General features: G+C 31.8%; 1 protein-coding gene across 5 annotated transcripts; it reads left to right on the forward strand.

Moving 5' to 3' along the window:
- The first annotated feature begins 1218 nt into the window (after nt 1-1218).
- LOC112295853 (uncharacterized) lies at nt 1219-3669 on the forward strand. 5 transcript variants are annotated; one of them, XM_090244793.1, is made up of 5 exons: nt 1219-1303; nt 1422-1506; nt 1834-1937; nt 2809-2961; nt 3146-3669. In XM_090244793.1, the coding sequence occupies exons 3-5, from the start codon at nt 1869-1871 to the stop codon at nt 3350-3352; spliced, it is 429 nt and encodes a 142-aa protein (XP_090100919.1). In that variant the 5' UTR covers nt 1219-1303; nt 1422-1506; nt 1834-1868; the 3' UTR covers nt 3353-3669. The 5 variants fall into 5 exon arrangements, with proteins under 5 accessions (XP_090100919.1, XP_024403628.1, XP_024403626.1 ...); XM_024547860.3 differs by having other exon boundaries at nt 1238-1303; nt 1419-1506; XM_024547858.3 differs by lacking the exon at nt 1219-1303 and having other exon boundaries at nt 1347-1506.
- Nucleotides 3670-11774: the final 8105 nt, after the last annotated feature.

Below are 11774 nucleotides of genomic sequence, written 5' to 3' on the forward strand. Positions count from 1 at the left end.
TTTTACTTCAAGTTTGTAGTATTAAATTTAATTTTTGAAAAGTCAATATTATGCTTTGAATTTATTAATGACAATATTATTCTTTTTTATGCAATGTATAAGCAAAAAGAGATCAAAACTATAATAAAAGTACAATACATTGAATGTAACTTTACAAAGTAGTTGGTTATATATAAAAAGAATAATGAAGTATTGATTTATTGAAGAATCATATTTTAAATTCTTTAATTCATTATGCCAAACATTTAAGTCATTTCAATTTTTATTTTCGCTACACATGAGTTAGGTATAGAAAACTTTCTTTTCGATTAGGGTAAAACTTTCACAAATATATTCTTCAATAAGTAGATTTTCCTTGAAGAAAAAAAAAGTTACAAATTCCCTCCCGCTTTTGTTCTGTTCAGTTTTCCTACACTACAAATGTAAAACCTTTTCTAAGGTTCCGTCACACAAAGTTATATTTAAACACCCGAAATTAAAGACCCCAACGAGTAGGGTGCTATTTTACAAACGTGGGTACAACCAACCATATATTAATAACCTCAAATCATTCCTAACCTACGCTTCCCTTTTGAGAATCAAGTTCACAATAGCATCCGCAACCGCCACCGAAACCACACCACACCACCCCAAAAGGCTATGAAATGGACGAAGGGAGGAGCAACGGAGCTGCGAAAGCAAAGTCAAGTGCTATAAAAAGAGTTTCCTCTAAGTCAACAGCAGGGCAGGGCCAGGCAGCCACTTTAAGGGGAGAGGTGGGAGGGAAAGGAAAGGAGGGGCTAATCTATTTATCTATCTATCTATCTATCTATTCTATTCAGAGTCATGACGGAAGAGGAGGTTGTGGTGTAGGGCAGGGACATCGTGGCCTGGAGCCTCCACCTCGTCAAGGAAGCAGAAGTGCTGTCTTCTGCCAGAGAGCAGCAGTTAAAGCTGGAGCCAGATTTAGACGCCACCAGAGCTCTCTTTACCATTGCCGCAAGCGGCAGCAGCGGCCTGGCCTATGAGCTCGCGTGGCGAGGGAAGTGATTATCCTCACTGATCGATCGAGTTCGGCAGTTGCTTATGACCTTCAGCCAATTTGGACCCACTACTCGATCGGGCTCTGACCCAAATTTAGCACCAGCATTAACTGCCCCCCCGTCTGTGCGAATTCAGCTCGCGGTTCGATCCCCCCCCCCACTCGCTGCAAGTTATGACTGTGCTGCCCGATTCTGTCACGGGTCATGTTTTGGACTCACGCTGCAGAGGGTCGCGTTGCAGTAGCAGGCAAGGCGCAGCTTTTTGTGGCAGTTTCATCAAGGTACGTAAGCCTCAGAGTCATCGTCGCAGTTTTAGCCTCTTTTTTTTTTTCGTTTTTTTTCTGTGTCAGTTTGACCACCCTGTCATGTCTTCAGCTTGCGTTGCTGTGGTCTCAGTAGCGATGGTGGCCTGTGCGTATAACGATGGGGAGATTTTCTCTTTGACGAGTACAAGTTGATCAGTTCCCAGTCAGCTTCCATCAAGGTGTGTGTGTGTGTATATATATATATATATATATACATATGTATGTGTGTTGTCTTCGAGCTCTTACTCGGAGCTCTAGGTTGTTCGTTTTCCTATTTTGCTTTTTCATTTCGAGACCATGGCGGTTGATAGCGAAGATTTCCGTAACTGGTTTCGGTTACAGTTGCTAGTTCTTGCATACGTAAGGATGCGAAGAGCGTAACAAGGTGTTCTCGTATTCAAAACTGGCAAAAGAATTCTAATGCCAGGTGAAGGGGAGGGGACTTTCGACAGCTGGTAATGATGTTGTCGATGATTAACTGGGGTGGGAGTTGGGTTGTCACGCAGGTGGTGTATTGGAAGCGTTGAATACAGCGAGGGAGATGGTGGGCGCTTTCACGAAGCTCTCTTGCGATCGACCCAGCAATCGTCCTAAACATCATCATTTCTTGGTTAGTTGCCCCTTCCTGGTCCGAAAATATTCCGCCTGTCCAACCGAAACAGGTTGGTCGCAGTGGTGCCGGGTGGAATTTGTTTTTAAGAAACAGTTAAGTGTGTGCGCATACTGTGTCATCTGTAGTGACGCTTGGCGAGCCCGGTGTTTTTGGAGGGCATAGCCTGCGTCAGTTGGTTGGTTATTCAAAGCCCTGGTTATGAATCATCACGCCTCCTACTTCTATTCATAGGTAGGTACATTGTAGTCGAATCTACATGTTACAGTTATCAGTTAGACGGTATGAAATATATGACTAGGAAGCTCCGGCACTCGTGCTTGCGAAATGTGTGAGTTAGGCCAGCACGTTAAGATTTGCAACCATGTTCAACTATTTGGATGTGCCTAAGGTGGTAGTTACAAGGTGTGGCTATCTGACTTTGTGGCTTTGCACAACGAATGTTGTGACATGTGTAGCAGTGGCCACTGAGTTGGAAGATAATCTTTTGAAGAGTCAACAAATGCCCTGCTTGTTCAGTGCCTAGAATCTTGATTGCTTTTGGGCTGAGAATTTGAAAGGCCTTTCCATGGTTTTGGAGAAATGAATTATTATGAAAATTAGTGGGAAGGTTTCTTTCTGCAAAAAGAATTAAACCAGGGTATTGTCCACGAATTGTGACCTTTTTATTTATTTATTTTTTTTTTGTTCTTTTTTTTCCCTTATCGTGGAATTTATTACAAGAGGTGGTCTTATTGCAATGGGTTTTCATATTTTTACCTCACTTCAAGTCTCAATCTCCAACACATAACGAAAGCACATAAAGCTCAATCTTTCACTTCATGGTTTTTCGTAACGTTTTTGACTAAGATGTCGATTCACCGGTGTGCAGGATGGTAGAATCGGTTGGAGTCGGATCAGTCCCGCCGCTTCACTGCATGGCGTGCCCCCTTTAGAGATCTTCGAAGCCGTGGAGCATCCCTCAGAGCCCGTAGATGTGGATCAGCCAGCTCGGTGCCCGCCACCAGAACGCTCCATCTTAAGGGTAAGTCTTCAATTGTTGCGTTCGCTGCGTTGTTCAACTACACTTGCAGAAAACTAATCAGGGAAATCTCTGAGATAGCATTTGCTCCCTTCTGACCAAATTTTGCAATCATCTAAATGGGGATTTTAACATTTCCTCTGCCTTTGCCCGATCCGTCGAAAACCGTGCTCGTTGCATACATCAGGATGGATTGATTTGGAGGGAAATGCTTGCTGAGACGCTGCGTCGTCAAAGCCAGCGGGCACCACAAATATGGCAAGGAGAAGTGGCGGGATCCACAGGAGCCCCTCCTCGCAGGCGAACCCAGCGCAGCCCGCGTGAGAAGTACATGTTCATAACCCATAGTGCACCTGAACGTATAGTCACAAGAATGCTTGAGGAATCTGCTTGATTGTATACGGCTGGTGCGGCTACTGGTGCAGTGTGCACAGATGCATTTGTACAATAGTCCTCTCCCGGTTTAATTCCTGTTTCGAACTTGTCTATCAGCCTGCGGCAGCGCAGGTTTCAGATATTGTGTCAAACAAGGTGGACCCAGGCCTTTGTACATAGTTCTAGTTTCAGACGTAGCGTAGACGCGACGGCAGTGTGTTCCTGCTTCCCAGGCACACGGCATAGTTCGCAAGTCCAGCAGCTAAAAACTCCTGTGCGTCACTCCGAGGCTTCGTTAACAAAGCCCTTGTCAGTGAGTAAAGCTTGACTTTCATAGCTCTTGTGATTTTTGCAATAAGCACCCCTGGTGTTCATCAGAACACACGGCAGCTACGTGCATCTGATGATTCTGCACATAAAAATAGGATCTTGTTTTAGCTGTGCCGCATCCGACGCGCACTGCAGGGCCCAGCGTAGAAAACGTCGCCGTGTGATAAGCAACTTCAATCGAATGTCACAGTTATCCTCCACATCTAAAGCTTTCGAATCGTTGATTTGCAATATATCATATCATATCCGAAACATTAGGCTCGAATGGAGACACCAAACAGGTGCAGTTCAATGGTTGAAACTCGGATCAAGTTGCTATGACTTTTCCCAACTTATGTCATGGTTAGTCGATTTCTATTAATCAAAATGGAGAGTCACGCCTTAACCAACTTGACCTGCAATCACCCACAATCCTCTAACATCAATTTAGTCAACATTGTGATGCTATCTCCACTATTGTTCAAATATTGTGCTTGATTTCTCACAAGAGCAGAGATTGCAACCCCAATCAATTCTAAAGTCAATTTTAATTCTAATCTTAACTTTAGAGATAAAATTTTAAACCCCAATTTTAAAAAGAAAAATCCTAATCTAAATTGTAATTTTAAATCAAAGACTAATTTTGATTACAAAACTTTGATAAACCATTGTTGCACTACTTTAAGCATATTATGCACTCTACATCTAATTGCAAAAATAAAAAACTTTCAACAATGTTTGTGATTGTTGTTTTTTTGGCTTCTTGGTTATATTACTTGTTGCTACTTAATCTTTGACTATTAATGTTGATTTCTCTCTAAATTCCAAACAATCATGCAAATTTATTTGTTTAACTTGAATCTATAAATTCATATGATTTTTAGACTTCATGCAAACTCTAACAAGTTGTGTTTCTATATGTGGTTATATTAGTGGATTTAAAAAAATTATATTGTATAAAGAATTCTTTTAAAAAATACCTTGTTTTTGAAATTCATTAGAATTTTAAATTCTTTAATCTATAAATATATAAATATTATTTTATATTTTAAAAAATTAGAATCTAAATTAATATTATAGATTTATTTGCAGAATAAATCCTTATGTATTTTTTTTAGGTGGACAATCTCTTCTAAGAACATCCCTCTATCTTTTTTTTTTTTTTTTTTTTTTTTTTTTTTAATGCTAGGCCTTCTAAAGTATATAAAATTCTAACAAATTTGATTTGGCACTTTTTAATCAAATTTGATTTAATACTATTCAAATACTTATTCACTTCTATTTACTCTACTCTGTAATTTGAAAGAGACAAAGAAGACATGAAAAAAAACATATTTATTTTTTGTTCAACCAATACATATGTAACAAGGTATGAATAAGATATTTATATTATTAATGCATAGAAATAGGTAGTTAAAGCCATATTTGAAAAGTTTTTAGAAGTTATTAGAATTGGAACTAAATTGGTGGTCTATATAGAATCTACCATAGAACATTCTAAAAAGAGCTTAGGGAGATTATTTAGATAGAGCCTACCATTAAAAATATTCTAAAAGTTCAAAGATGGTTAAATAAATTATAAATAGGACTAGCAAAGACCATTTGGGTATCCAGTTAAGCATGGCTTTAATTCCTTTTTCTTAATAAAATTTGGTTGCACTTTTTGGTTTAATCGTGGTCTATTTTTTTTATTTTTTTATTTTTTTTTTCCTTTCATGTTCTATTTTATTTAATTTTGTATAGTTTTTTTCTGATCTACTTTGACTTATATTATAATGGAATTTATATTACTATAGATTGAAAGGATCTTAGATCTTAGGAATAATTCAGTCCCATTTCATTGATATTATAGTGAATATTAGTCTATTCTTTGGTAGTATGTTGGTAGCCACCATCTAGTTAGAGATTAGTTGTTGTGGTCACATCAAGTATTGTTTGGAACTACTACAAGCTATTTTTAAGAAGTCATCTAGAATGGGTGTCATGGTGTCATAATGTAATACAACTATATAGTGAAATTATAATCAAAATTGAATTTCTAATTAATATATAATTATTTTGATTCAATAATAATTCAAGGTATCTAAATATGGATTTTATAAAAGCCTCTTAGGTTATTTTCTTATCTTAATAGTTAGTAGATTAAAGGTTAGTTAGTAATTTTACCTTCTAGTCTGTAAAAACTTTTTTACTACCTTAAAAAGACCATAAATTAATAAAATCAGATTAGAAGATGTAAATAATTAGTATAGTTGATACTAAGATTAAGTTGAAGGTAGGGTTGCACTAAAAAATCCTTAGGATAGGTTAGATTGATACTAAGGGATCAACCATTTGTGAGATAGGATCAAAATCAGACCTCTAGCTACTAAAACAACCACCTATGGCAAAATAGGGATTCATTTGAAGTTCGAAGACTAAGATTTGAGAGCTAGATTAGAGCTTGTTTTAGAGACGTAAGGTTGGTTTTAGTAGGATTTGGGAAGAGTTTACAATTTTTGTTGGAATTCAAGATTTGTATTGGTAACGTAGGATTTATGCAAAGAAATTAGGACTAGCACTCTTGACTAGTTCGTAAAATTGGTATTACATCTATAGTTCAAGTTTTGAAAGTACTTGGATAATTAGGTATTTTAAGTGTATATGAAATTTTGTGATAATCCAATGGTGCAATTGAGAGATATCTAGGATTTGGTACAAAAATATATATGAAGTTGGTAGTTTGAGATTGGGTAGGGTTTCTATGATATCTAAAGATCTACAAATTGGATCAAGGTGAAATTTGGCATAATATTGAAAGACTTGAAGATCAAGCTGCACACCAATTTTGAGTCGAAGTAAATAGTTGGAGAAGGAAAAAACATTGTTGGAACTTTTGCTTCACCTTTCAAGTTGGTGGCTGAGTGACATTAATATAGTTTTTGGAGGTTTTCTCACAATTTGTAAGTTGGATTGGGCTGAAAATTCTTGAGCATATGAGAGACTTATATTGACAATTGCATGCAAAATATTACATCAAGTGGATAGTCAGATTAGAAGTTACAACTTGTCAAAGCTCATTGATTAGAGTTGGGGATTATAAGAAAAATCTAAATTATTTAAATGTGAAAGTAAAAAGGTAATTGAGGTTTATGTGTGACTAAAGCTACTAAGAAGAATATTTTTCAGTGATTTTGAATTGGAATTTGAATTATATTCTTTTCATATGAGTAAAATATATTAGGATTTCTTGAATGTTTGTGAAACACAACCTCACCTTTCACAGCTAGGTGCCCGATGCATTCTCAAGCAAGACAACTTGTAATACAACAACGGACATATATTTTTATTATAACATTTTTCCATATGATCAAATAAAAATAGATAAAAATAAATTTATTTCATAATATTTTCTAAAGAAGCTTCTTAGAAGCTTTATAGATGCTGCTTTGACTTTATATGTATTTGTAGGTGATTGATAGGTTAGAAACTTGGTTAATAAATTGATTACATGTAGATAGTTTGTAAAACAAGCTAACTATGTGGTATACATATAGAAAACTTGTCTTACAAGTTAAGATATGTATCTTAGAAAGTCAACATGTTTTAGAGGTCCTATAGGACATCGCTACATAGCTCTTAGTTAAGAGTATATATGGAGGCAAGAATAAAATCTTTTTTACTCTTATCAATGCTTTTTTAGTCTTTAGTCTTGTTTCAAGACTTTCTAATCAACTTATCTTTGGGAATAGTCATTCTAGTTTAATAATGTATCATCTTTGAATGATTCTTTAGTCCTTTCAAATGACACAAGAATATATTGAGTTTTTAGTTCTTTTGAGATTTATGTCTTTAATCGTTTGATAAGAGTGCTAACTCATTATTCTTATCTTGTTTTAGAAGCAAGTGAATTATTCTACTTCTATTATTATATTTAAAATATTATTAATTAATAATTTTTAAATAAATTATTTAATTTTTTATCATCTATTTTTATTTTATTTTTAAAAAATTAGATTATTCTTTTTTGTAGAAATTTTCAATTGATATTAGAGATTATTGATTATCATCTTCTAACTTTATTTGTGGATCTGTTAAATTATTTGAAATCGAAAGAAAAATCACAAATACTATACTTGGTAGAAGTAAAAATAGATTTATAACTATTATAGATCTTTACAAATTTTTTAATATTTTTAGAGTGGTAATTTCATAAATTATATATACCAATTATAAAAATATTAATTCTATGCCTGTGCAAGAAGTTCAAAATCTAAAGCAAGAAGTTGTGCAATTGAAGGAAGCAAGTAGATCAATCTCACAATCAAATTTAGAAAATTTTGTTTCTATAAAGATGATAGAGATATGGATTAATATGCCCAATAAGTTTGATAGAACAAGATCAAACTTTTAAGGATTTTTATAATAAGTCAAATTCTATTTATGATTGTATTCTTTCTAATATCTTAATAGATATACTCAAGTTAGATTCATATGCACACTTCTATCTAAAAATGCTCTCTCTTGGTTTGTACCATTAATAAAAAAAAGATTCAGAACTCTTTTATGATTTGAATTCATTCTTAGAAGTATTTATGACTATATTTGAAAAAAATAATTAAGAAAGAGTAATAGAGACTAAGCTCTTATTTTTACAATAAGAATCATAGTCAACTATTATATATTCTGCTAAATTCCAAAATCTTACTTGCAACATGGACTAAAATGACTAAGCCTTTATTGATCAATTTCAATATGGATTGAAGGATAACGTCAAAGATTTGTTATTGAAAATATTGAAAGCAAAATCTTAGGAAGAATTTATTGCTCAAGCCATTATATGACATAAGTAATTATTTAAAAGATATTAAGAATAAAGACTTTGCTAAAAAAAATAAATAAATTAATGACAACAACTCTTAAGTTTTTAAAAACTTATTTATCGAGGCCAAAACCAATGCAAATTGATACAATATGTTTTAAACTCTTGACTAAGCAAGAAAAGACTTAATGTTGTCAAAAACATTTGTACTTATATTATGGAGAAGCTAAGGATACTACTCAAATCTCTCAACTTGTTTTATGATAGATATGAGTTTATGACTTAAAAATTACAAAGTCTTTTTACTATTAGATATTAGAGTGTTAGCCTATTTTATAGACAAAGACTTTATCAAAAAATAAAAAATATCTTTTATCAAGAAAATTAAACTCGTACATATAGAAGTCATAGATAGTTGTTTGTTAAATTTTGGAGATGTTATTCATATGATTGTTTCTTTAGATGTAGCAATTAAAGATCATAATAGTGTAGTAATATTTAATATAATAAGTTCTTCCTTTAATCCAATTATTTTAAGATTATCATGGTTAAAAAAATATAATGCTCAGATAGATTGAATTTCTTGTAATCTTAACTTTTCTTGTAGTTTAATTTAAAATATTGATGGTGAAATAAAAATAAATAAGCCTAATACATCCAAATTCTTACTAGTAGATACAAGAGCTTTTATGCATGCAACAAAAGAAAAGCCATCTTTTGTTATATATGCCTCATTTATTTTTAATGGTAAAAAGATGTCAAGTAGAATTCCTAATTAGTATTTAGATTTTCAAGAAATTTTTGAAAAAAACATTACAAATATTCTTTTAAAGCATAAATCTTATGATTGTACAATTGATCTATAAGAAGAAGCTCAAACACCATTTGTATCGATCTATAGCTTATTACAAAATAAGTTGGCTATATCAAAAGAATATATTGATAAGAACTTAGCTAAGAACTTCATATGCTATTTGAAATCTCCAATAAGAGCTCCTACTTTATTTATAAAGAAAAAAATATGGATCTTTACAGATGAATATAGACTATTGAAGACTTAATGGGATCATCATCAAGAATAGATATCTCCTACCTTTGATTTTAAGACTTTTTGATCAATTCAATCAAGCAAAGATCTATACAAAAATAAATCTATGAAGAAGATACAAATTGGTCTACATCAAAGAAAGAGATGAGTGAAAGAATGTTTTTTGAATTAGGTATGGACATTTCAAATATAATTTCATGTCTTTTGAATTCACAAATGCATCAATTACTTTTCAATATTTCATAAATGATGTCTTTCATGAATTTTTTGATGATTTTATTATCTGTTATTTAGATGATATTTTAATCTATTCTAAGCATACAAAAGAATATGAATCCCATGTTCATTGTGTGTTACAAAAACTTGGAGATACAAGGATATATGCAAAGATAGAAAAGTGTATATTCTATACTACTTAAGTTGATTTTTTAGGATACATCATTTCCAACAAAGGATTACTAATAGATCCTAAGAATGTTCAAACTATCATAGATTGAAATGTCTCAAAATCAATCAAAGATGTGCAATGTTTTTTGGAATTTGCCAATTATTATCAAATCTTTAATAAATACTTTTCTCCAATTGCATCTCTTCTTACATGTTTGATATTTAAAGATAAACTTGAGTGGATCAAAGAAGCTAAAATATCTTTTAAAGCTTTGAAGACAATATTTATTTGTGCATCAATTTTATATCATATTGATTTTTTTAAGGCATTTTTTATGGAAACAAATACATTGGATTTTACTATAGGTGTTGTTTTATCACAAATGGAAGGTCATAATAAGTTCTACTTTGTTACTTTTTATTCTAGGAAATTTTCAGCAACTTAGACTAACTATAAGATCCATAATAAAGATCTTTTTGCAATTGTAGATTCATTTTAAGAATAGCATCATTATCTAAAAAATACTTCTAATCCAATTATTGAGTATATAGATCACAAGAACCTTGAGTATTTCATATCAACATGTATTTTGAATCATTGCCAAGTCCATTGGAATATGTCTTTATCAAGATTTGATTTCAACATTACTTATGGATCCAAAAAACAACAAGGTTTATTAAATACTCTTTATAGACATTCTTATATTTTACCAAAAGAAAGAAATATAGCTTTTGATTAATAAAGAATAATTTTCTTGAACTTAGAGTATTTTCATCTTTGAGCAATAAAATCAACATTAATTATTGATTCAATCTTTGTCAAGCAAATTCAATTAAGTGTATCTTCTGATCCTCTTATTCATAATATCAAGAATAATTCTTTTAAGTCTTATGATACTTTAAAGTTTGAATTTAAAAATAATCTATTCTATTTTAAGAGATGATTATATATTTTGAAAGGTAAAACATGATTATATGTCCTTTAAGCTTTTCATGACTTTTTAGCAACCAAAAATTTTGGATACAATAAGAATTTAGAGCTAATATCTAGAGATTTTTGGTGGCCTCAAATATAAAAGGAAGTCAAAGACTTTATATAATCATGTGATATTTTTCCAAGATTCAAAATTCTTCATCATTGATTTTATAGACTTCTTCAGCCATTACTTATTCCAAAACAACCATGGTCTTTTATTTCTATGGATTTTATCATGGATCTTTCAATCTTTGATTTGTATGATTTTATATTCATGATAGTAGATTCTTTTATCAAAATGGCATATTTTGTACTATGTACAAAATCTATCATAGGTAAAGAAATTGCTAATTTTTTTCTTAATAACATCTATTGCTATCATTAATTGCTCAAGGATATTATATCAAATAAAAGGGACTCAATTTATATCAAAATTTTAGAGAATCCTTTTTAAGATTTTAAATGTGAATATAAAACTTTCTTAAGCTTTCCATTGTCAAACTAATTGGCAAACAAAATAAGTGAATCAAGTTTTAGATTAGTATTTGATGTGTACTATCAATTATCATCAAGATGATTGAACAAATCTTTTGCCATAGGTAGAGTTTGCATACAATAATTTGATATATTCTTCTATTCAATAAATATTTTTTTTTGTCAATTATGGTTATCATCTACAACTTAATATTTTTGACTTTTAAAAAATTGATAATCTTATGACAAAAGATTTAGTGAATTATTTGTCAAAGTTACATATAACAATAAAGGAACAATTAAAGAAAGTTCAAGAACAACAAAACATAAATATGGATGCCTATTGCAAGGAATAACCACAATTCAATATGGATGATAAAATATGGTTATTCTATTGTAATATCAAGACTACTTGTCTTTGTAATAAGTTGAACTATTGTAGGCTT

The sequence above is a fragment of the Physcomitrium patens genome, chromosome 19 (genome assembly GCF_059467195.1).
Source record: "Physcomitrium patens ecotype Gransden chromosome 19, ASM5946719v1, whole genome shotgun sequence".
NCBI lineage: Eukaryota > Viridiplantae > Streptophyta > Bryopsida > Funariales > Funariaceae > Physcomitrium > Physcomitrium patens.

What these genes read in the sequence shown, in the direction of transcription:
- LOC112295853 (XM_024547857.3), top strand. Translation starts at nt 1,549, where the DNA reads ATGTGTGTTGTCTTCGAGCTCTTACTCGGAGCTCTAG. An exon ending in CTAAACATCATCATTTCTTG is followed by an intron (nt 1,938 to 2,808) that starts GTTAGTTGCCCC and finishes ACCGGTGTGCAG; the next exon opens with GATGGTAGAATCGGTTGGAG. An exon ending in CAGAACGCTCCATCTTAAGG is followed by an intron (nt 2,962 to 3,145) that starts GTAAGTCTTCAA and finishes TGCATACATCAG; the next exon opens with GATGGATTGATTTGGAGGGA.